This window comes from Sphaerodactylus townsendi, linkage group LG11 (genome assembly GCF_021028975.2).
Source record: "Sphaerodactylus townsendi isolate TG3544 linkage group LG11, MPM_Stown_v2.3, whole genome shotgun sequence".
NCBI classification, from domain to species: Eukaryota; Metazoa; Chordata; class Lepidosauria; order Squamata; family Sphaerodactylidae; genus Sphaerodactylus; species Sphaerodactylus townsendi.
This window is the reverse complement of record NC_059435.1, coordinates 28,867,817-28,894,530: the sequence shown is the minus strand read 5'-3', so window position 1 is coordinate 28,894,530 and position 26,714 is coordinate 28,867,817. Positions and strand designations below refer to the sequence as shown.

At 45.7% G+C, this 26,714-nt stretch overlaps 1 protein-coding gene across 1 annotated transcript in view; it reads right to left on the bottom strand.

Moving 5' to 3' along the window:
* Positions 1-23,649, bottom strand: part of LOC125440607 — a 50,104-nt gene extending 26,455 nt beyond the window's left edge. The window contains exon 1 of the mRNA XM_048510472.1: positions 22,904-23,649. Coding sequence (XP_048366429.1) covers positions 22,904-23,135 — 232 coding nt within the window. The 5' untranslated portion in view covers positions 23,136-23,649. The remainder of the gene's footprint in view (positions 1-22,903) is intronic.
* Between the last annotated feature and the right edge of the window lie 3,065 nt (positions 23,650-26,714).

Below are 26,714 nucleotides of genomic sequence, written 5' to 3'. Positions count from 1 at the left end.
TCTCAGATTTGGAAATGCCTACCTGGGCAGAGGACAAACTCAGAATACTTGGGTTACCTTTTCATTAAGTTGAATGCTCCTTAAGATTTTTTTTTCTTTCTCTCCCATCTTGCCCATAAGATCCTGATTTAACACACTGTGGCTCCCACAACCAGAGCTGCCACCATTTAACATTTTATATCCTCATGTACTTAGGACCAAGAAGGTCCACTTTCTTTGCTGCAACCAAAATGCCATGTCAAACATCTACAAGCAGAATAGCTGAAGGTTGCACACCCCCTTCCCCTTGGCTCTACGCCACTGCCTAGCCCCCTTTCATTCTGTTATTGTATCTTTCTGTCTTCATAAAATTACCTACCTAAGAAACTAAGCATTTAAACAACACCTTTGTTAAAGCAGCCAGAGCAGCATTTGGAACATCAGTGGGGAATACAACAGCACATACTTTCAACAGATGCTAGAGGAAGCTAATAAAACCTGTTCCTCGATCTCTCTGGGAATACCTGTGGATAGATTAATTGTAGCCCAGTACCTTTATCTCCTGGTTGAGGCCTGGTGGTGTAGAGCAATCACCTTAGCTAGGTATAATGCCCTGCCTTCTTCCTTTAGCCTTGGACGCCACCTTGGAATCCCACATAAAGAAAGGAAATGCCGGTGTGGCATGGGTTCTGTGGAAACAGTATCTCATATGCTGTTGAATTGTCCTTTTTATGAGATAGATAGGAAGAAGCACAAAATTCCCCTCCTGCATGGAAGTGAAGGCATTACAGATAAACAGAAGGTTATATATCTTTTAAACAGCCACAACTACGAGCTGTTGGAAGCGGTGGCTACATTTTTAAATGGTGTTATTTTATTTGGGTGCTGTGTGGTTTCCGGGCTGTATGGCCATGTTCTAGCAGCATTCTCTCCTGACGTTTCGCCCGCATCTGTGGCTGGCATCTTCAGAGGATCTGTTATTTTAACTCGTCAGAAGTTGTAAAGGCTGTTATTATCTTGCAAAGTTAATCTTAAACTATTTCTATGCCATTAAAGTTTTTTTTTTTAAAAAAAAAACCAGCACCTACTCTGCACCAAACACTTACTTAACGGGAAAGTGAAATTTGTCAAAGAAAACGACTAAGAAAACTGCTTTTCAAAAGAAAGCCTTTGTGCTTTTCTTAAACTTTTTGTCAGCATTGAGACCTCTGAAAACTCAGCAGATCCATTTGTAGTTAAACAGGCTCAGTATATAAAACCCAGAGCAGGTGGGCCCATCATATCAATTAAGTGGAGGTCAGCGTAACCCAGTATACACCATCAAGCACAGCGGCACTGAACACGGCAGCAAGAGCTGAATGACTTAGGCACTTCAGTGGAACAAAAGTTCCAAATGAATCATCCAGAGGCAAAATACCTAGAAACTTTCTCGTGTTCTATTCTTGACTTGCTTTATGTACACAAACCCAAAAGGGCACCAGGGATGCTATACATAACTTCACTTTATCAATGTAAATCTAGAGGTGTGTGTGTGTGGGGGGGGGTGAATGGCGCCCAGGGCAACACCTACTTTGGCTGCACCCCCCCCCCCGAGCCCCACTTACCTTAGCTGGTGGGAGCCTGCCGCGGCCCACCCCTTGGCCTTTCCCCACCAGGCTGCTCTTTCAGCTGGTGGAACCTCAACCGACTAAAGGACTGGCTGCTGGGTGCCCCTCAACCCCCAGGGGCATACAAGGCCTACAGGAGCCAGCAGGGAGGCTGGAAGAAGACAGGGCTAAGGGGGCAGCTCGGACAAGTGCTGCCCAGCCCCACCCCCCTGCAGGCCGGCTTCTGTCCTCCCCAGGGAGGGCAGAAGCTGGCCTGCAAGGATGCCGGGAGGGCGGGATGCCACAGTGGGGGGCCCAGACCTGCGCAATGGCTGGCCACAGTTGGAAACACACACACACACACACACACACACACACACACACCCCGCAGGCCGGCTTCTGCCCTCCCCAGAGCCTGGGGAAGGCAGGAGAGCAGGAGCTGGCCTGCAGGAAGGCCAGAAGGGGGCGGGGCTCAGCGGTGTGTGCTGGGGGACATGGGATACCCCATTAGTGGTATGCCACTGATTCTCTCATGCTCTCAGCCTGCTTGCCATAGCAGCACATTCTCAGTTCCACGCCCAAGGAAGGGTGTATCCTCAGCATGATCCAGCAGCCATGCAGCATCTCCACGTCTATTCTAGCCACAAAAAAAGCCCTGATTGCATTACGTCCCCTGATTGTCTGTACCCAGATATGACTAAACTTCTCCTGACCACCTTAGTTTGCATTCTATTGTCCCTCTGCTGTGATTTAATCAACTACCTGAACAAATTCCCACGGCACCCATCCACTTAATGTCTCTCACGTTATTCCTAACCACCATTCTCCTCTTAATTTCCATCTTGCACATCCCAAATCTTGTCCCCAAAGGTCAAAGCCCTCCTGACACCTCCCTTGGGTCATCCTGACACATCCCAGGGGCCGTCCAGATACCTCCCAAAGGGGGTCCTTCACTCTATAAATGCCCTACCCTTCAAAGGTCCAATTGCTCAGTGCCATTGACACCATTCTGTCTTTGTCGCTGTGCCCAAAGCGTTGCCCCCTGGAACCAGGCACTGGCCATTTGGCTCTGAACCCTGGATCTTCTTCAGGTTGTGTTACCCATATACCCAGAGGTAGGATCAGCAGGTTCTCTCAGGTTCCCGAGAATAGGTTACTAATTATTTGTGTGTGCCGAGAGGGGGTTACTAATGGGTGATTTTGCCACGTGATTTTTGCCTTAGTTACGCCCCTCCTCTCAGCAGTAGCGCACAGAACTTGAGGCAGTCTAGCAGGAGGTGCACCGGCGTGCGTGGCAGCCTGAGCCTGCGTGCATTCGTTTCCTGTCCAAGGACTGGCGCAGTGGCTGCGTTTTTGCTACAGCCCCGCCCAGCAATGCCCTGCCCCCAGAATGCCCGGCCACGCCCCCGTCGTACCCCACCCAGCCCCATTGGCGCTACACCACTGTTTGAATCCCACCACCATGGGAACCTGTTACTAAAATTTTTGGATCCCGCCACTGCATATACCCCATATCCCTCTCTATTCCAGACCTATATTCCAACTTATTTATATCTTAGGAACTCGTGTGTGTATGTGTGTTTGCTGCATTGAACAGAGTGCTTATGAACCCCTTATCCCTATAATGAAGAAGATTGTCAAATCTGCATTATACTGTAGATCTTCTTCGAAGAGCTGGCCTTCATATCCCTTCGGTATTAAAGATATCCTACCCTCCCTCTTGCAATATTAATAAGCAGTCTGCTCTGAGCTAATATTCCCCATTTTATTGAGAGACTTTGTCTTTATCCTGGAGACAGTACATTGGTTCAGCTTCCTGGAATCAGAGGAACTTAATTCACAGATGGAATTGAGTTGCTTCCTGTAATCATGAAAACGTTTCTGTATTTATGTGCTTGGGAAAACCGAAGGGTTGCTTTCTGTAATCTGGGTAAATATTTCTATGAACCATAGTTCAGTTAAACATTTGTACCTGCTAACATACCAATTGGAGCCTTCATCTTTATCTAAAGGCATTTGCAAGACTCTTTCTGGACGCCACAACAGAACTTTGTGAACGAAGGGAGGAGGAGTTTGGATTTATATCCCCCCTTTCTCTCCTGCAGGAGACTCAAAGGGGCTGACAATCTCCTTGCCCTTCCCTCCTCACAACAAACACCCTGTGAGGTGGGTGGGGCTGAGAGAGCTCCAAGAAGCTGTGACTAGCCCAAGGTCACCCAGCTGGCGTGTGTGAGAGCGTACAGGCTCATCTGAATTCCCCAGATAAGCCTCCACAGCTCAGGCGGCAGAGCTGGGAATCAAACCCGGTTCCTCCAGGTTAGATATACGAGCTCTTAACCTCCTACGCCACTGCGTTGCAGCAAGACATTGAGATTGTAATACACTATATGATGAGCACGGAGGGTAAGTCAGTCAACATGGAAATATTTGCTTCAGGAATTTTGAACGGCTGTAACTCAACAGTGTATCACTGTTTTTTTATTTCAGCAAAACAGGTTGGGCTACCAGAAAGCTTTTTCCCAGGAAGTAGGCCAGGCCAGGCCAGGCCTGCATGTATTTATCCTCCCTGATGAAGCTACTTCTGCAAAATTGTGTACACATTTGGAATAATTCTTTATACTTACACATTATTTGACAGCATTTAAGTCTGTACAGGACTGTACTGGCGTACATTCTTTTATATTGCAAAGGAGTATATTCCTTGTTATGCAGGCCCAGCACATTGCAAGAGTCTCCATCTCTAATTGTAATCAATGCATTGCAAGGAACTTGTTCCCCAAACAAGTTTTGTATTTGCCTATAATGAAGACGTTGTTTTCTACCTAACTCTGTGCGGCGTCCTCATTTGTTGTAATTTATTTGCAGTACGGTGCAGTATATGCAGGTTGTTTTTCTGTGTGCTATCTTATGGTTTATAGTTTATGGTTTATACGGAGCCCTTCGGGGGTTGGGCGGGATATAAATTTGAAAAACAAATAAATAAAATAAATAGTGGAAGCCCAGTGAGGCATTTGTTACATTACATTAAACACATTATTTAGGTCTTTCTGACAACGATTTGATTTTGGCCAAGGTCACCACCAGTCTGTGACAGCCAGCACTGAGTTGCACTGTGGCTGTGGTAGATGCATGACTGGCCCATACTGCACCCGGTGCCCACTCTGCATTTTTGCCCCCCCCCCACATACTTACCTTAGTTCAGCCTAAAAATGCAGGCTGGGAAAAGCGGCCTGTTCACTTGAGGCTGAAAATGGCCTGGTGGGAACGACACTTCCCAGGAGACCCTGGGGCTCGCAAGGTCTACTGGGAAGCGTAGTTCCTACCAGGCCATTTTTAGCCTCAAGTGAACAGGCCACTTTTCCAGCCTCCACTTTCAGGCTGAACTAAGGTAAGTGTGTGTGTGGGGGGGCAGAAAATGAAGTGGGGAAGTGTGGGGAAGTGGGGGGTGGGGGAGCTGCAGGGCGGGGGCACCACGGGGGGTGATTTTCCACCTCTCAGGCGTGCGCCCAGTGCAATGCATACACACCGCCCCTGTTAGCTCCACCTCTGGGCTGTGGCTTGGTTGTGTGGGGCTGCATGGTAGCCATCAGTTAAGATTACCAGGAACGTCCTGTCAACCGGCAGCAAACTTACTGGAGAGGGCCCTCAGTGGCAACGTGATATATCTGGCAAGGCACTGATGTGCCTTCCTATGTGCCTGGAAGGGATATCAGTTCATTGGATCACAAGGGACATGACAGTGGAGGGTGGGCGGAACCTTTTCCTGGACTGTTTTGGCCTCCCAATCCATTTCTGATCTCCCTACATGCAGGGGTTTGCTTTACAGAAACGAAGGCCATGTATGCGCTTGGGGTCTCTTTCAGATCAAGGCTACATTCCCTCTGCATTGCATTCTCGGTTATGTACATATATTGCCCGCCTTCCATAAGAACTGTCATATCAAGATTTCTTCCGTTGCAGGGAATGTTATCAGCAGAATTTTAGTCTGACGGAAGGCTGTATTGTTGTGTTTCACTTTTAAAAACTAACTGTAGTTGTCTGTTACCTGCAGGTCAAGGGGTATTTCTTTGGTTTGGGTTTTTTTCTCCTGGCAAATTGTCATGGTTGGCAGGAAAGTTAAATAAATAGTGGAGTACTTAATAATAATAATTAAGTGTGCTGGGAGGCTGGATTAAAGGTTCAGAACCACTAAGCTAGATATTAGTACAATGAAATGCAAATAGGAAATAAGTCTGGGGCAACATATTACTCATTCTTGGGCACCAAAACTCTCTGGTGGAATGTTAGGGTAGGGAGGTGTTAGGTCTAACAACCTTAAGAAGAGTTTGGATTTATATCCCCCCTTTCTTTCCTGCAGGAGACTCAAAGGGGCTTACAATCTCCTTGCCCTTCCCCCCTCACAACAAACACCCTGTGAGGTAGGTGGGGCTGAGAGAGCTCCTAGAAGCTGTGACTAGCCCAAGGTCACCCAGCTGGCATGTGTGGGAGTGTACAGGCTAATCTGAATTCCCCAGATAAGCCTCCACAGCTCAGGCGGCAGAGCTGGGAATCAAACCCGGTTCCTCCAGATTAGATACACGAGCTCTTAACCTCCTATGCCACTGCTGCTCCGAAATAAATGGACTCTATGAAATAATGGATCTAACACAGTTCCCATGGGACAGGAGGACCAGGGGAAGTCCAGTTGTCTACAAAGCATGTGAAACCATAAAGTAAAGATCAAGGAAAAAAATGCACAGATGACAGTGGATACATATAGCAGGCTGGTTATGTATATCTTTCTAGCAGCAGCAATTTGTTATTTTAAGCAGTTTCACCATTCTGGGAATGAAACCCAATCACCTAGATAGCATCCCCCTGACAGGAGGAGACTGGTGGGGGAGCAGTGAACCAAGGTGAGTATACAAGGCAGCTAGGTTTACATGAAACTGAAGCCCAATACTTTGCTGATAGTTAGACAGTGTAATCTATAAGGTTGCCAACCTCCCGATGGGGCCTGGAGATATGGAATTACAACTGATCTCTAAAAGACAAGAGACTGGTTCCGCAGAGAAATGGCTGCTTTGGAGGTTGAACTAGCATGCTGCTATAGAGTTTCAGCCCTGCTGAGCTCTTTCCCCTCCCCAAAACTAGCCTTTCTCCAGCTTTGTCTGCCAAATCTCCAAGAATTGCCCAACTTGGGAGTAGGCAACCCTAGTTGTCATACAGTGGATATAGGCCAATGATGGCGAACCTTTTTGAGACCGAGTGCCCAAATTACAACCCAAACCCACTTATTTATTGCAAAGTGCCAACCCAGCAATTTAGAAGAAGAAGAGTTTGGATTTATATCCCCCTCTTCTCTCCTGCAGGAGACTCAAAGGGGCTGACAATCTCCTTGCCCTTCCCCCCTCACAACAAACACCCTGTGAGGTAGGTGGGGCTGAGAGAGCTCCGAGAAGCTGTGACTAGCCCAAGGTCACCCAGCTGGCGTGTGTGGGAGTGTACAGGCTAATCTGAATTCCCCAGATCAGCCTCCACAGCTCAGGTGGCAGAGCTGGGAATCAAACCCAGTTCCTCCAGATTAGATACACAAGCTCTTAACCTCCTACGCCACTGCTGCTCCTGAATGCTGAGGTTTTAGTTTAGAAAATTTAACCTGAATGCTGAGGTTTTAGTTTAGAAAAAACTGGTTGGCTCCCTCTTCCTCCGCCCCACCCGCTCAAGCAGGGGCCAGCCTGCTCTAGCCTTCAGCAAGTCCCACGCGCACAGCTCTGTGCCTCTCTATTATCTCTGCCTCCTCTGCGCCCCCGCCCCCCCCGCCCGCTCAGGCAGCAGCCACCCAGAGCACAGGCACCAGGCCCACCAGCCGAGTCCTCCCTGCTCACCACGGTGCGTGAATGTCGTTCTCAGTGGCCCAAGCCAGCCTAGATGTGTGTGTGGGGGGATGATTTTCTGCCCCCCACACGACGAACTCCATTGTACCTGCACGTGCCCAGAGAGAGGGCTCCGAGTGCCACCTCTGGCACCCGTGCCATAGGTTCGCCATCACTGATATAGGCTGATCCAGAGAAAACACTTCATCGACTGAGGTAATGTAGTTAGCTAAAGGCCAAAGCAACTTCCCAGCTCATTCTGTTAGCCTCAAACGACACGTCTTACTCTGAGATCCTATTAGAAGTCCCCCCTCCCCGCCTTGCCTCCCCCCTTTTTCCAAATGCAACTGTTGGAGACACTTTTTTCAAGAGAGAGAACACGAAGATTTTGTTTTTATCCTTTCCCTACTCACATTGGGGGGAAAAGTCGCCATGGTGGGTTTTACCTTATGCCATAGCATAGTGTCAGGAGGCCTTTTCCAGTGTGGAAAAAAACCAAAGGAGGAAAAGGTTCATTAAATATTTATAACGTAAACATTGAGCCTTATCTGGCACACTCACTATCCGAAGTGTCCCAGAAGACATGAAGGAAGTTATTGAGATAAAACACCTGATAGTTCAGCTATGTTTACTAAATATTATTCTTTCACACATAAAACAGAAGAAGGTGCTAGCTGTGGTTTAGACAACTGAGCGTTCATTTTCCCTGTTAAAGAATCCCTCCTGCAGTGTGTGGGAGATGGACAAATGTAAGTCAAGCTACACCGAAGAAAAAGTTAATATCGACACTCTTGCTTAAAGGAACACAAAGGGGGGGAGGGGAGGTAGACAGAATTAATTTTAACAAACAACCCAAAGGTTTGCCTGCTTCTTTAGGCAAACCATGTGATTGTGTCCTGTTTCAAAGGTTCCTTTTTTGTTCTGGTTCTAATTGCCCATTATATGATTGACTGGCATAAGTCAAACAAACCATTGCGGGAAAAGAAGAACAATCAGAATTGTTGCAGAAAGAACGAAGGAAATGAGGCAAGCGCCGTTGGACAATCAACTCAACACAAAGCAAGGATATGAAGCATAAATGAAAGGCTTCATAAATACACTGCAGCAAAGAAATGGGACTGGCACAGTGAAGAACAAGTTAAGATGTTCAACCCAGGAAAATGTGCATTAAAGAGGGGAGGAAATGAGGGAAAAGAAAGAAAAAACTCAGCATTGGAGTAACATACAGATAAGACCACTGCGCATATAAAAATGTCCTAAAAGAGAAAGTATCGTCAGCCCAGAATTTAACTCACCAAGAATCTCAGCATCCATTTGTTTAAAAATAAAAGTATCTAGCCCTTATAGTTGGTACAGTATTTTCCAGAGTTATACAGGTAATAATGACAGTTGAAATCACAAAAGCCAGTGGAGGAAAAATAAGGTCTCTGGTGATCAGAGCGGAAGATTTTTGTTCCTTGGTGCGGCCCCTGACTAGGATCAATTACACAAAATAGAAAAGGGTTCTGCAATAAGGCCAAATTCACAGACATTGTGGAAATTTGCTTTATTCAAGTCAGCAGACAATCTTATGCATAGGATTTCATAGTAATTTCTTTCGCAGATCTGAGCGCAGGGAGGTGCTGTTTGTACGAGAGATAGCTTTTTCTTCAATATGGGACTCAGTGTGGGACTCTATCTTCAGTGGGACTCTTTAGTTTGGAGTGGAGACGTCTGAAGGGGAATATGATTGAAGTCTATAAAATTATGCATGGGGTAGAAAATGTCGGCAGAGAGAAATTTTACTCTTTCACAATACTAAAACCAGGGGACATTCATTGAAAATGCTTGGGGGAAGAATTAGGACTAATAAAAGGAAACACTTCTTCACGCAACGTGTGATTGGTGTTTGGAATATGCTGCCACGGGAGGTGCTGATGGCCACTAACCTGGATAGCTTTAAAAGGGGCTTGAACAGATTTATGGAGGAGAAGTCGATCTATGGCTACCAATCTTGATCCACCTTGATCTCAGATTGCAAATGCCTTAGCAGACCAGGTGCTCGGGAGCAGCAGCAGCAGAAGCCCATTGCTTTCACATCCTTCATGTGAGCTCCCAAAGGCCCCTGGTAGGCCACTGCGAGTATCAGAGGACTGGACTAGATGGACTCTGGTCTGATCCAGCAGGCTCTTTCTTATGTTCTTCTTATGTTCTTAATATTTATGTATTTATCAGTTCTCATTTATGCATTACTTTGGACTGCTTTTTTCTCTCTTTCTTCCAAGTATTTACTTCCAAAAGCGATGCCACGTACAAGAATCCACAGACTTCATTTGCAGCAGCATCTGTGATCACCAATCTTAAAGTTTAAAAGGTAATACAGTGCTATGTATTATGAGGATGGGCATACTGGCTTAGTGAGAAAAGTTTTCGCAGGGGAAACCGAAAAATATCCAAATAGAAAGTGATATCTGAGCAAAGATGAGCATGTATCTCAGGAGGCCCCAACATGGTACCACAGGTACAATGATGCCTGCAAACACCTTTTCTGGTGCTTGGCAGGGCCAGGTGAGGTTTTTTTAAATCCAGCAATGGTTTTGATTAGCAGACAATCAACGAGTCCAGGAAACCTGTGCGTATAACCAGGCAAATGGTCCAGAAAAGATTGCTGGGGGGCAGGGTAGCTAACATTTTTGGACACGCTTGCCAATTTGTACAATACCTTTGGGACATTTGGGTGCTTTCCCCCTATCTTTTATCTAGTCCTAGGGTAGAATTTGATTCACCTGCTGCATTGTGTTCCAATTTTTTTTTTTTTTGCTGAACCAACCCCAAGTTTTTATAAGAAGAAGAAGAAGAGTTTGGATTTATATCTCCCCTTTCTCTCCTATAGGAGACTCAAAGGGGCTTACAATCTCCTTGCCCTTCCCCCCTCACAACAAACACCCTGTGAGGTAGGTGGGGCTGAGAGAGCTCCGAGAAGCTGTGACTAGCCCAAGGTCACCCAGCTGGCGTGTGTGGGAGTGCACAGGCTAATCTGAATTCCTCAGATAAGCCTCCACAGCTCAGGCGGCAGAGCTGGGAATCAAACCCGGTTCCTGCAGATTAGATACATGAGCTCTTAACCTCCTACGCCACCACTGCCCCCAAGTTTGTTTCCTGGTCAGGTCAGACTTCCCTCAAATAAAAAAAAAATGCCCCAATAAACTGACCCTCCCTAAAGCCCACTCATCAAGTCTGGGAAGAATCTTTTGGATCTCTTCCTTCTCTGTTTTGGTTTTTACCATCCTGACTAATAGAATATCACCTGCAAACTAGCAACTTAACTGCTCACTCCCATCCCTAGATCAACAGTCCTAGTACTGATACAAATTGCTATGAGACTTCACTGCTTACTCCCAGCCATTGTGAGAATTATCCATTTTCTCCTACTCTTCTTCCTGAGCCGTTCTGGAAGAACACTCAAGAAACATCTCTGCCAAGGTGTGTTTTTAAAAGCCATCTATCCATCTATTTGCACAGAGAATTGCTCCTATGAATCCAGGACAGCAAAAGGCCCTTGGGTGCTATTCAATAGACTATTAGTGTCAGGAGAAAAGCATTTTTAGTCAACTAAGGCAACTGAGGTATGTGCTCATTAGCCAAAAAAAGTGGTTCTCCCACAGGAAATATATATATAAGGCTACATAGCACAGATTTACACAGCAAAACAAAACCTGTCAATAAGACATTCTCATCATTTTAAAGTAGACCATCTCTAGCCCAGCCGTGCCTTTTCATACAATATAAAATCATTCACAAGAATGGCCGGAACAAGTACAACATTTAAAAATACGATGTATTCCCAAGTCAGTGACACTGTTGTGATGTAATAGGCAAACCACAGTTTGCCAGTATGTCAGTAAGCATTCATTCTTGGGCCTACATTCTGTTCTCCCCTCACAAATTGACAGATAATTTGATTTTTTTTCTTTTGAGGAAAAAACCAGCAGTCTATAGTGTGCAGAACAAAATTCAAGTCTAGCAGCAACAGCATTTCCCAGTGTATAAGCTTTAGTGAGCTTTGACTCACAAAACCTTATATCTGGTCAATTTTGTTGGTCGTTATGGCCCTACTGGACTCAAATTTTGTTCTACTCCTGCCGACTAACATGGCTACTGACCTGAATTTACAGTTTGCCCTTTTGCCTGCAAACCAGGATTCCAAACTAGGATTAAACCACCATTTTGGACTCCTAATATGCAGATAAAGTGCGTTCAGAGCAGAGGTGGGATCCAGCAGGTTCTCACAGGTTCCCGAGAGTAGGTTACTAATTATTTGTGTGTGCCGAGAGGGGGCTACTAATTGGTGATTTTGCCACGTGATTTTTGCCTTAGTTACGCCCCTCCTCTCAGCAGTAGCACGCAGAACTTGAAGCAGTCTAGCAGGAGGTGCACCGGCGTGCGTGGCAGTCTGTGCCTGCATGCATTCGTTTCCCGCCCAAGGACCGGCACAGCGGCTGCGTCCTTGCCACAGCCCTGCCCAGGAATGCCCCACCCCCAGAATGCCCGGTCACGCCCCCATCATGCCCCGCCCAGCCCCATTTGTGCTAAGCCACAGTTTGAATCCCACCACCATGGGAACCTGTTACTAAAAGTTTTGGATACCACCACTGGTTCAGAGTTCTGGTTTTGCCATTCACAGCCTAGGGCCGTCATACTCATGAAACTGCATCTCCCGGTAGACTCCTGTGTGCCAGCAACATTGCAATGTCCTCATCTTTTTTGGTATAATGTCCATTATACCCTTGCCTTGGTCAACTGAAAACCTAAGGAAGGTCATGGCAACAAAATTATGGAATTCCTTCTTTTAGTGGGCTCTCTCTCACAACAGTCTCTATGGCAACAGCTAGGTCATGGCTTTCTGTGTGGTACGTCCAGTCCTCTTGAGTGGACTACTGGGAGGGGAAGACACCTGCTGTGGAAGAACATAGGAATGGCTGCAAGCCAATTAGGTCAGAGTGCATTTGCAAGAAGGTGAACTGTTCCAGCAGATCTGTGTATGTTTGTGCTTTGTTTTTATTTGGCTAGTGGATATTTTGTATCCTTGCATTTTAGGGTACTGTTAGCTGCCATGAGTCTTAAGGAAATAAGGGAGGGAATACATCAATACAACGAAATACAAGCTGTCTGTTCCATTGTAATAGCTGCTTACCATTTCCTGTGGAAGCAAAGATCTCTGATTAGTTTGCCATGTGCAGAGGGTGGGGTACAGAAGCTTAAGAATTGCCCAGGCGTTTTATGAAATGGACAACCACGTTATGTGGTTACATGCCATTGAGATACATGTTGACTCATTTATGGGAATTTTTTTTACACATACACACACATATATGGCCCTGAGTAGGCAGAAGCATGGGATAGAAATGTTGTGAAACAAATAAATAAATATAGTTTAGGCTGATAGCCAATGTCTCCAATTTCAGCTTTCCATTAATTAACCGTTCCATTCCATTAATTAATCAAAAGTTTGTGTGCGATCAGCCCAGGGTTATCTAGAAGAAGAGTTTGGATTTATATCCCACCTTTGTCTCCTGTCAGGAGACTCAAAGAGGCTGACAATATCCTTTCCCTCCCCCCCCCCCAACAACAAACACCCTGTAAGGTGGGTGGGGCAGAGAGAGCTTCCTGCAGAGAAGCGCCTGCTCAGTTTTTAAGTGGAATAGCAGCTTCCTGAGGGGATAGCTGGGACCCTTCTAGGTGTAAGCCAGTGGACAAGGGGAATTTTGGCAGGGACCCAACTAACTCACCTCTGGGTATAGGACTATATGAGAGCCTAAATACTAGTTTGACTGACAATATGTACTTTTAGTTATATGTCTATGTGATCCTCAATCCAACCAAGGGAAATTTAGCTTTACCGTTTATTTAAATAAAACTTTTGTTGTGCTGTACGGCGATACGGGCTCTGGTACTGATTATTCTAGATTCTCAGAGGAAAATGAGAAATAATTTTGGAGGAAACAGCTCTCTGTTTTGTGGCTTGTGAAAGGGGAAGCCTTCCCCAACTCCCCCCCCCCTCCCCGGATTTTATATCACTATGTTTTTGGTGCTCTGAATTTTAATGTTATTTGGCTATTTAATACTAAAAGTTTGCTGGCCTTTGAATAAATGGGTTGGGTACACTGAAGGATTTGCTCAAACAGAAAATAGACACTTTTCACCATGCCCCCCCCCCCCCGTTCTACTGCAGAATTTTGATTCCCCTCCACCCACCCATCCATGCGTTTTCCTATGGGTCCCCTTGTCCTCCAAGGCAGCAATGGCTTGGGCATTTGAAATGGGAAGGAGGGAGCTAGAAAAGTCCTATATTCTGTTGATGGAAAGCCCTTCCATCAGAAAAATGTTTCATGAGACCTAAGTCAAAGTACGCGTGTCTAACATTGTATGGCACTTATGTAAAAGAAAAAAGAATGTTAAATTCTTGTGTGCTATTGTTACTTTGTCCATGCAGAGAATTAGCACTGTCATAAAACAACTTCATTTGGCAAATGGTGTTAATATTTTAGAAAACAAATTCTTCCCAAACATCATCTTAATCTGGAGTGTCAGAATGCTGAACACTGAACAGGTGTTCCCTGTGCAATATTTGCACACTTTAGGGGTGGGAAAAGATGAACAGTATATGGGAAGGAACTATTTACAAAATATGCATTCAGTTTTCAAAATGGAATTGTGCTTTGGAGGATAATAGAAGTATGGAAAGCGTTCAGTCATTTGTACTGCAAACTAAGCCTGTTTGCTCAGAAATGAAGCTGACTGTATACTCACTGAGGATTATTCCCAAGTCAAGCCGCCATACAATTGCCACCTTAGCCAATTAAGCTATCATCTATTCACAACTTTTGACTAACTACCAATGCACCCTTAACAAACATGTTAGCTCTTTTGATAGGAGGACTTACAAATGTTTCAGGGAATGGCTCTTCTAATAAGATAATATGGCTCGTTATGCATGGAATGCTTACCTTGGCACCCCTTGCTGTGCAGTGGCGTTGTAGAGGGGTCTAATGGCATAGCGCCTATGGGGCGGAGGGCGCAACGCCCTAGGTGGAGCAGTGGCGGAGGTGTGGCTGGACCATTGAGGGGGCATGGCAGGGTCATGGCGGGGGCGTTCTGGAGTGGAAGCGGGGGGACGCTGTGGCAAGGGGGTAGGGTGTGCGCACGCCCTGGGCACAGTTTCCCCTCACTCCGCCTCTGAAGGGGGTCTCTTCATGTTTCTCCGTGTACATATAAGGAGGCAGTCCATGCCTACTGCACAGCTTGCTTGCTGAACTAACTACCAACCAGGTCTACTTTCCCTGGTTCTCTTACCGCTGCCCATCACTTCACTCTTAAAGGCGCACAGTCGCAAGATTGCTGGCTTTGCTAAAAACCATTTCAACTGCTGTTATATGAATATGGCTGTTATATCGATACTGTAGCCTTTCCAAAAATATCCCCCCCCCCCCAAGTGAAAGAGGAAAAGCAGTTCCCTGGACCACGCTCTGCTGAAGAAGGGGATCCTGTCCTAGAACTGATATTCTCTCCCCGTACCTCTGCGCACACGCACGCACGCACGCATGCACGCACACACTTCTTACCACTGTTGCTGCCATGGGAGGAGAAAGAGGCTTGTTATTTCAAGATGGTATTTTGATATTCCTTTATTAGATCTGTCATTATTTCACTATGTCTAATATGGTACAAAGGTTTGAACTTGAAATAAAGTTTATAAAAGCCTTCCTGATCATCGCGGAGGGCAGAAGTAGAGCAGGGGAGGCAAAAGGCCATTTCTTTCATCTCTTTGCCCTATGTCTCATGGCATACAAATGTACCATCTAAAAAGAAAGTGGTTTTTTTCCCCTTCATAATCAATAGATTGAATCTGAAGATACTCATTAAGGAGTAGGAAACATGTGAATCGTTTTTATGAGAGGAAGGCCTCTGATGTTTGCTCACAGGGCCTTCTGGCTGTAGTCTCTTGTGTACCCTCCTACCCTGTTCCTAGGTATCAGGACTGGCTGGGGAGATGGGACAAGGACTTGTTTAATGACCCAAATTCTACTTACGCAAGTAACAATCCCAAGTTGAACAAAATTGTGCTGATCTGTGAATTGCTTTAATTCATATAATTCACTGAATGGTTTTTTCCCCCACTCAGGCAAATCTGACTTTCCAAAGCTGGAAATTACTGTGCTAGAAGAGGCACAAAATCCTTGCTAACCAGCCAGCTGAAGACAACGAGGGTAATGACAGATTTATCTGTTCTCATAAAGGGCCACACCATCACAAAAGTATGAAAGATCCCACTTCTTTCAACAAATAAGAATATACTAACATTACCTGTAATTACTTTGGTGAGTGTTTTGAGGGAGTGGGGGATAGTATGTAATTCATTACCTTTGATACCCTTTACTCTACTATTATACACTGCCATGGTGATTTTGGGGAAAGTGATTTTCATCTAAAGGGCTTGTCTTATGTGATCTGCCTATTCCAAATAATATCCATCTATGAGCTAATAACACTTCAGTCTTTCTGATCCCTATAATTTACAAACAATTATCATCTATATTCAAAGCTAATAATTCACTCAATTACTTTAAATTACCAGATCGGCAATTGTTGTATGGCATCCAGGAAACCATTATCTGTTCAAAATGCACGTTTGTGAGACAGATTACGTAAAACCATTCAACCTATAATGTTACGATGACTGTCATGTCATGAAGGAAACTAAAAATGAATTAAAATAACAACATTTTATGAAACTCTAGTTTATCCATAAACCAGTATTGCAGTGGAACACGCTACCACCAGCTATCCGGGCCCTGCGGGATCTTGGAGAGTTCCGCAGGGCCTGTAAGACCGAATTGTTCCACCGGGCCTTTGGAGGGGCCGGCCGCTGATGCCCCCCTCCCCCTTTCCCCCTCCTTTTCCTGACATTCTGGGTTCTCCGCTTCTCTGTTTTATTTTCCAGGGTGGATCTATTAAGTTCTGTTTTTACGATTGGATGCCAATGTAACATTATTGATTGCTGTTTTAATGGGGTTTTATTGTAACTATTGTTTTATTGTGTTGTTCACCGCCCAGAGCCCTTCGGGGGAGGGGCGGTATAAAAAACCAATTATAAATAAAATAAAAAAATACACATTTTCCACTTCCATAATATCCAGAGATATGGCAAAGCAAAGTATGCTTTTAATGACAAGTGTCTTGAGACAGCCCTTATAGTGCCTTGAGACAGCCCTTTCTGGTATGTTAAGCAGAGAGCAAACATATTAACACTACATCCAAAGAGCTGAGGCAACTTGGGACGGCACCACTGCCAGATTGCTGTGCCTCCTTCAGAACTCATGTAGGCATATGTGGGGAGGCAGCGAACCCTAAAAACTCCCTGGCTGCCTGCAAGCCCTTCATAGCCCCAGATGGACTTACACCACCATAAGTTCAAGGGCTATGCCATGGCATTCCAAAATCCAAGTGCCCGTGGAAGCTGATATAAGTCAGTTCCACCCCTCCTAGGAATGCCCGCAGCCGTGCTGGCATCTACCTGGGTGCCCATGCAGCTCTGGGGGCCAGGCTTTCTTCTACCAGATCACTTCCCTATTTGCCCTCCCCACTGGCGTAAGTGCCACTTACACTGGCGGGGAGGGCAAAGACACCGGTGTGACAAACAGACATGTATGTCCAAGCCTTTTAAACACTGGGAGTGGTTAAAAGTGGTGTTATATTCGCTATTGGCTTGACCTTAATATCTCTGTCATGGGAAAGCTTTTGGAACAAACGTATTACTGATGAAGCTGTTTGCCAGTAAAACAGGAGACACCCAGAATTTCCCGTCTATACTTACCTGTGCCTTACCTGCTTCTACACTGCACGTGAGAATGCTCAAGTGTTTTTTGCATTGAAACTATACGTACCAGAGCTTTGTCACACTCTCAGGCTTTAAGGACTTTACTTGCCTGCGACTTTCATGATTCCACTATGCATGTGAGAATGCTCTAGTGCAGGGGTGTCCAACTCTGGCACTTCAGACGTTCAAGGTCTACAATTCCCATCAGCCCCAATTGACCATGCCAGCAGGGGCTAATGGGAATTGTAGTCCATGAACATCTAAAGCACCAGAGTTGGACACCCCTGCTGTAGTGTGTCCTGAATTGAGACTACACGTACTGGGACTCGGTTGTGTTCTCAGCAGAGGCATAGCTGGGAAAAATGGAGCCCAGGGTTTTCCCAAGTTTTCTGCCCGCTGACCCATGGGTCCCCGCACTGCCCCCCACGCCAGCCCCCGAGCCATTTCCTTGCACCCCCCACACATGGCCCCCCCATGCCCCACTTATCTGGCATTTTGCTTGGAGGGCCAGGAGGGGAGAAGAGGAGAAGAGATTTGCTCTTTTTTTGTGCCGGTCCCCACCCCGCCCCCTGATAGCTACGCTGGGGCAGGGCTGGACAGGAACGCCTGGCAACGGCCTCCACAGTGCCTGGCAGGGCGGGGCGAGGGGGAAGGGGGAGGGTCTGGGGCAATTTTCCCCACCCTACCCCTTTTCGACACGTGTCTGGTTCTCAAGTATTTTCCTGTGCTTGCTGGCTGGCTTGAACATGTGCGTCTATTTGTCTTCTTGTAATGTTTTGAATGTTTGTATGCGTTATATGCACTGTAGCAGTTTATTTACATTAAGAGGTATTTGATACTCTGAAACAGAGCACTTTTTGCCATATATACATTGTGCTGGTTTGCGTGTTGTAGCCAGTTACATGTGTGTAACTGTATATATTTAGGTACTTTAAAAATAAACATGATATAGTCCATAAAAAGTTTAGAAAAACAAGTATTTAGGAAATTTCTTTAAATTACTATATGCTCCTTAAACATTAGAACTACATATTTTAGGTGTGTTTGATTTGATTTTATGTTCATTTATACAGAACCACCACAACACTATTTGATTTTGAAGCTCTTCTCCTAATAACCTGATATGTGGAGTTCCTAGCTTGTTATTCAAATGGTAACAGAAATGATATCTGCATATGTTCAGAGGCACTTCCATCAAATATTCCAAAAATTCAACCCTGGCAATGGAAACAATTGACATCCCTGGGGAACCATAGCCCTGTTTAAGAACCTGCTTCTAAATTAGACATAAAACAAACATTCAAGCACAAATTATGATACTTTAAGCAAGAGTTTCATGGGGGAATTGTAATTATTGTAAAGAAATAGATCTATAACTATTACATAGAAAAGCTAACCCCAAATATTATCAAACAAGGCATATTTATTATCACAATTAAAATATGTTTAAACCCAGAGTCCTAACATATACACACCCAATTTATGTTCGCAGGCTTTATAAGGATAAACTTAGCTTTATTTTTTAAAAAGTTGTTTCAGACTTGCATCTCTAGCCTTTTGCTATGCAGAGAAGAGCCTGTTTTGTGTTTGTTCTGTCACTACCATAAGCTCTTGAGTCAAACAAATATTTGACACTGCAACTAACTGATAAAGGGGAGGGAGAAAATAAGGGAAACCCAGAACAGGCAAAGTCTCTTTTCCCAAGAGATACTCATCTAGTGCTGGGAACAGATGTTTTCTATTGCAAGGAAAAGGGGGAAGAGTTCCAAATCCCATACTGAGACATATGACCCGCTGTATTTTTTTTTGAAAGGCAAATAATTTCATTTTAACCTTTAATGGCATATAAATTATTAGCATATTTCCATTTAAAAGAAAAAACGTTTAAAACATTTAAATACGGGTGTTTAAAATGCTTTCCAAGAATTTAGCCACTGCCAAGGTAATTTTTTAACTAATTTTCATTAGCAAAACCAAATCACTATATAATGGATTTTTCACCTAAACTAAACCACGGATCAAAAGCAAAAGGAAAAAAAGTAACCAAAGCTGCATAGCAGAGTTCCCTATACACACACACAAAAAGATACAGAACTTGAGTGATCGTGGGAGAAAATACTGTCTTACAGCAATCCCATACAGTTTTCAGAAGTGGTTTGTCATTTCCTGTCTCTGTGTAGTGCCCCCTGGGCAGTATGGTGAAGTGGTTAAGAGTGGTGGGCTCCAATCTGGAGAACTGGGTTTGATTCCCTTCTTCTCCACACAAGTGGCAGACTCTGATCTGATTCGTCTCCCCACTCCAACACATGAAGTCTGCTGGGTGACCTTGGGCTAGTCTCAGAACTCTCTCAGCCCCACCTACCTCATGATGTGTCTCTTGTGGGGAAAGGAAGGGAAAGGAGTTTGTAAGCTGTTTTGAGACTCCTCACAGGAGAGAAAGGCAAGCATGGATCCAAAGTTTTCTTCTTCTCGTGGCCTCCCAACTTTGTATTAACCAGGGCTTTAGATTCCAAGATCAGGCTAGCCTGGGCCATTCAGGTCCAGGAAGAATTCTGCTCATGCTTTTCACTTATGAGAAAAGCTACCTGTGGGCCACTGATTGGCTGGAACAAGCGAGGCCAAATGACCCCTGCGAGAGTGGCAGCGTTCCGTTGACTTAGGCCGAAGCCATTGCCACAACAATAGGACAGGCAAACTTGTGCCCATTGTCACTGCTGATGAAGTCCATTCCTACTAACTATGCTGGGGATCATTAGGAAAGGAATTGAGAATAAAACGGCAAAGATTGTCATGCCCTTATATAAAGCCGTGGTGCGACCGCACTTGGAATACTGTGTTCAGTTCTGGTCGCCACATCTCAAAAAGGATATCGAAGAGATAGAAAAAGTGCAGAGAAGGGCAACGAGGATGATTGAGGGACTGGAGCACCTTCCTTATGAGGAGAGGCTGCAGCGTTTGGGACTCTTCAGTTTGGAGAGGAGACGGCTGAGGGGGGATATGATTGAAGTCTATAAAATTATGCATGGGGTAGAAAATGTTGACAGGGAGAAATTTTTCTCTCTTTCTCACAATACTAGAACCAGGGGGCATTCATTGAAAATGCTGGGGGGAAGAATTAGGACTAATAAAAGGAAACACTTCTTCACGCAACGTGTGATTGGTGTTTGGAATATGCTGCCACAGGAGGTGGTGATGGCCACTAACTTAAAAGGGGCTTGGACAGATTTATGGAGGAGAAGTCGATTTATGGCTACCAATCTTGATCCTCTTTGATCTGAGATTGCAAATGCCTTAACAGTCCAGGTGCTCGGGAGCAACAGCCGCAGAAGGCCATTGCTTTCACCTCCTGCACGCGAGCTCCCAAAGGCACCTGGTGGGCCACTGCGAGTAGCAGAGAGCTGGACTAGATGGACTCTGGTCTGATCCAGCTGGCTTGTTCTTATGTTCTTATGTTCTACGTCAAGCAGACCACTTACACCACTCCAGGCTCCGTTCCCACTACTTGGCTAAGCTTGCCCCAGGGCTGTTTTAACAATCTAATCTACCCCTGACAGAAATAGTGACAAAAGCTGTGATCCAAGTCTCTGATTTAAATATAAGATAGACAAATATAAGATCCATGATTCTTCCATCTAACACAGATGCCCTAAGGAAGCCAGCGGTCTAACCCTCAAACTACGGATGACTGATTCCACACCAGCCAAATGTAACAGGCTCAGGGGTATGAAAAAAATCATTATGGGGGAGAAGTTCCCACAGAACTCTCCCTCTAAATGCTTCTAGCCCAGTGGTGGCGAACCTATGGCACGGGTGCCAGAGGTGGCACTCAGAGCCCTCTCTGTGGGCACGCGCAAACAGAGTTGTCCCCACCCGCCTCACACACATCTAGGCTGGCCTAGGCCGCTGGGTTCGATTATTAGCATTGAACCTAAGACCTAGTTTTGGAGAAGCAGTGTAGGTAACCCTGTTCAGCGCTGTTAAACCCCACTGATTTTCATGCAAAGAACTAAAGTGCGATCCTTTACCAGGGAGTAAGCTCAGTTGCTGGTAATGGGGCTTGCTTCTGAGTAAACCCTGCTAGGGTCGTGATTCACCTGTTGGAAGAGTTGCACAGTTGCTTCAAAGCAAAGCCACCGACTACCACCAAGCTTACTCCCGAGTAATGCATGCCTCCAAGCCAACCTTTTTTTCTAAACTAAAACCTCAGTATTCAGGTTAAATTGCTGTGTTGGCACTTTGCGATCAATAAGTGGGTTTTGGGTTGCAATTTGGGCACTCGGTCTCGAAAAGGTTCGCTATCACTGTTCTAGCCCATTATGTTTGGCTGAACCCGGGTTAAATGAAAGTTGCTAAATTAGTGACTTTCCCCCTTTAACTTGGTTTCAGATGCTTCCTGTGCCAACTATGGCAAGCAGGAAGCATTCCATTTCTTTCCCTTCTGTCCACCATTATAGTGGATTCTGCAGGCGGCCACTATTAGAGTGGATTCTCTAGGTGGCCACTATTTTGTGCCAGTAAGTGTGTGTCTGTGGGGGGGGGGATTCTTGGGTGGGGAGATTCTCGGATGCACGGTTCGCAAGGAAACACAGTATTTCGCATGCAAACCATGCGGCATCCTGACTCCAGGATCCCAGCAATCTCAGATATCCCTGCACTCGCAGTGTAACCGGCGACATGGGCAACACGAGTTTATTTAACCCAATGAAGAATGTGGATTCAAGTTTCACCCACAAGGAGCAACTTCCACAGACTACACATGGCTGAACAGACCCCTCAAACTAATATGTGAATGCATGGCCAGCATCACACAAGTACCCTTACTGAGGAGCTGTGACCTGTGTAGTTCCCCTTTGGGTCCCCCCACGGCAAGCTTGGGTTTTGTTTCTCTGTGCTTTTGAAAGGACCCCTACCGAGTGACCTAAGCAAAGTTTGCAGGCTCTGCCTTAGTTATCCCACCCACTTTACAAAACAGGAGAATATCCTACGTCACAGGCTTGTTACAAGGCTAAACGAAATGAATGCTGTAAAGCTCTGTGGTCAGTTCAAAACGTACAAGATGAATAATTAATGTCATACAGAAAAGAGCTCCATAGATCTGGAAGCAGAGGACAAAATCCAGTCCACGCTTCTGCCTCAAACCCTTTTAGGAGCATCACACCCTTCAAAACTGCAGGTATCAGCTCCTATAAACACACTGCTGCTACAGGCAGGGGACAGTGGGTGGTTGTTTTTATCTGCAAACTTTATTATTGCCCCCAGGGGCCAGTGGGTGGTTGTCTTTATCTGTAAATTTTATTATTGCCCCCCCCCCCCTTCTTCTGGAATGTAATTTAAAAAAAATCTTTATCAAAGTTGCTTTAACAGCTGTACTGTTTCTCCAAACAAGATCACGTCACAGCCAGGAAGGAATTTAAGAGAGATCTTTAACTTCGCAAAACTCATTTTGCTTTTTCTAGCAGAACCTATGCTCTGCGTGACTGCTATTCCAAGGTGAGGTTTAGAGGGGAATCATAGGTATATCTTAAAATTTAAAAATCTATCAATGCAGTACAATGCCAGAACACTCATCATGCTTTCACTGACAATGGCTCGGAACAAGTCTGAGACCAGCCATGCAAAGGACTTACCCCACAGTGCAAAGAGGAAAAGTTGCACCAACCAAAGAGTGTGACTCTCCATCCTGCAGGGGTTTTTGCCAGCAGTAAATGCAGCCAGGAATTCTGGAAGAAAAGCAGTTCTCGTGGGCAGGGAGTGGGAGGAAGAGGCACCTCTGAAGCCAGCCCAAATCTCCTGCAAAAAGCAGACCCCTCTCATCCGCTGCGCTCTCCGACAGGGAGCCGGTTCTTCATTCTGCAGCATCAAGTCACCAGCAGCAACTTGGGAAAGGCGGCCGGGCTTTTGCCAGCTCAAAATCCCACCCTTCTGCTACTCCCTGCACGGCCAGCTGCCACCGCCTCCGACAGCCAGCTCTCAGTGGCGTTTCCTTTCTGGTTCCTCCTTCCCCCCACCCCATCCCATCAAAACACTCTGCCTTGGGAAGGAGGATGAGGATGTGGTGGGCTATTCTAGGAGCCTGCCAGGGAAGGGAAATGCTGCTGGGAGCCACCCACCAGCCACTACCAGAAGGTGTTCCACTCACACATCCAAAATGTGGCCTCTTGGAGCTGTGAGATGGGGAGAGGGAGAGAAAGGAGGGCATGAATCTTCCAGACTCCGGGCGCTCTTTCATGCCGGCTTCATGCTGCTGCTTCATTCTCACTGTTCTCAATTCTTAGATCGCCTCCTTCTGTGCTGGAGGCAGGGAGCGGATTCACACGTAGGAGCCAGCTGTTCGTAAAAAGGACAAGCAGACAGACATGGAAGAGCTCGGCTACCTGCAGCCAGGTAACAGTCTGGCCACCTTCCTCAGCCACAACTTTGACACGTCAGGTGTGAGATAAACTTTTGCCCAAGTGGGGTGTGGGGTGGGGATTCTGCCAGCGACAGTTATTCATTTCAACAAGTGACTTCCAGCCCTGCTGTTTCAGGGAGTGAAAAAGATGGGAGTCCGTTTTTAAGAACATAAGAACATAAGAACAAGCCAGCTGGATCAGACCAGAGTCCATCTAGTCCAGCTCTCTGCTACTCGCAGTGGCCCACCAGGTGCCTTTGGGAGCTCACATGCAGGAGGTGAAAGCAATGGCCTTCTGCGGCTGTTGCTCCCCATCACCTGGTCTGTTAAGGCATTTGCAATCTCAGATCAAGGAGGATCCAGATCGGTAGCCACAGATCGACTTCTCCTCCATAAATCTGTCCAAGCCCCTTTTAAAGCTATCCAGGTTAGTGGCCATCACCACCTCCTGTGGCAGCATATTCCAAACACCAATCACATGTTGCATGACGAAGTGTTTCCTTTTATTTGTCCTAATTCTTCCCCCCACCATTTTCAATGAATGCCCCCTGGTTCTAGTATTGTGAGAAAAACCTTCTCAGGTGTGTGTTGATACAGACCACGTCAAACAGAAGGTGGGGAGGATGGCATATCCATTCCAGGATCCTCCAACAGAACCATTTGATCCTCTTCCTGAACAATCACATCCTGAGGGAAGAATGATACGTGCGCTCTTCGAATCGTTTTGTCAAAATGGCACTGTGGTCCAATAGTAACAGTCAAACTAGGGTGTTTCCCCCCCCTCCTCATCAGGACGTCCAGGGATCCAAGACAGCCAGGAAGGGCCATTTCCAGGGATTAAACAGCAGCTGTATATACGAACTGACTTCACTTCAATAAAACTGAACAATGACCGGGAACTGAAACCCTGGCTTAGGATGAAATGAAACATTATGTGTGATTCCTTGGTCATATAAAAATATGCTTTTTCTTTGACATATGGGGGGAGGGGGGAGGGGGGACAGATAATTCTTCCCTTGTGCGATTTTCTTTCCAAAAAATCACCACATCAAAAATTGATGTTGCCCCCTGCCATTACCCACATATCTCCTCACACATACATGCCCACGTGTGAAAGTGGCAGTTTTCAGGGGGGTAAGTCCTGGAGAAGGATATTAATTAATTAAGAATAAGAGATTAATTAATTAAGAATAAGAGATTAATTAATTATTGCATTTTTATACCGCCCTCCCCCGGAGGGCTCAGGGCGGTGTACAACACTAACAAACAGACAATAAAACAAAATAAAATTGAATTAAGACTTAAAATGCAGCATTCAACTATCAAACCCAATTTAAGTTTAAAATAGATGGCATCCGGCTATTAAAACTCCTCTTAAGATATGATAAAATCCCTATTCCATCATACTTGTTTGCAATCTTTGAACAGGCTGTTTAGCAGAAGGAGCGAAGTGTAGGGTTGCCAAAGCTGGGTAAGGAATTTCCTGGTGATTTGGAGTGGAGGTGGAGCCTAGGGAGGGTGGGGTTTGGAGAGGGGAAGGAACTCGCCAGGATGGTCTTATGACCATTGAATTCACCCTCCAAAGCAGCCATTTTCTACAGGACTCCCCCCTTCCTTCCTCCCCCACCTCCCCACCGGCTGGGCTCCCAGCTGGCAGCCTGCTTTTATAAGCACTGAGGCAGGGGATGGGGCTTGGGGAGCAGGAAGTCCCACCCCTTCCTGCTCCACAAGCCCCACCCCCCAGCCTCAGTGCTTATAAAAGAAGGTCTCTTCTGGCCTGCCCGAAGAGGAGGTCAGAAGAGACTTCAGGCTGCTGGCTGGGAGCCCAGCTGGCAGAGGGAGTCTGAGGGGGGAGGTGGGCACCCTAGACCTTGCCCATGTCCATGGTGACATGGGTGGGGCCGAGGGCAGTGGGAGGCAAAGCAGTGGGAGTCCATAACTTTTGTCATAACATGCATACACTTGTGGATCACATTTAACGAATACATAGTGTGAGAATGGAGAATAGGCCTAAAATTGTATTTGATATTAAAGAATAAGAGATTTGTAGAACCAAGGTTTCAAGAAGGTTTTCTCTATAAAGGCCAGCTGGTCAGCAGTTACACAGCAGAGAAGATTTTATCACTAAAGAATTTATAACATCACGAAACAGATTTAGAGAGGTGAGAGAACATATCTAATCGACTGTTTAGGCCTACGTAAATAAACACAGGCATGAAGAGATCAAAGGTTAGAATAGAGATGAATGAACACTGACATTATAATAAGATATATAACAATGTATTCTACTAGAATCACATATTATAATTGTCAAAATCACGTGAACTCCTTATTGGGCAACAGGTTGCTAACAGATTTTTTGTGTGTCAATCAGATTATAAGGCTTGTTGGAAGGGGCCTAAAACTCTAAGGTTGAACAATTTACCTGTACCAGGACAGCTGGTCAATAACTTCTCTTTCCTGTGCACAGTTGCTTCAGCATTTGGCCCTTGTCCACCAGATTTACCAAAGACTGGGTTTGGTACTTAACTGGAAAAAGTCCGCACTTACATCATCCCAGTCTGTACAGTTTATTGGGACAGACAGGAACTCAGGTAAAGGTTTCTTGCCTGCCAAAAGGGATACGGTTAGTCAAACCATGGTATCTAGGTTCAGGCATAATCAATTCCAAGATGCCATGGATACAAAAAATAAAAAAGGACCTCAGAGAGTTCAGCAGGGCCTGCAAAACTGTGTTGTTCCACCGGGCTTTGGGGGGGGGGGGCTGCCGCTGAGCCCACCCCTCTTTTGTTGCCAGCGCACTGGCTATATATCTGACCATCTGCCTACCCCCTCCCGCCCAGGGTTTGTCCACTGGGGTTTGATCCCAGACGCCTTTTATTATCATTCATTTTTTGTAGGTTACTGCTGCTATAGTTTTAATAGTTTTAAGGTTTTGTATTGTTTTAATTGGGGCTATTCGGTTTGTTTTATTGTCTTGTTATTTGCTGTTGTACACCGCCCTGAGCCCTTCGGTGACAAGGCAGTTTATCAAATCGAATAAATAA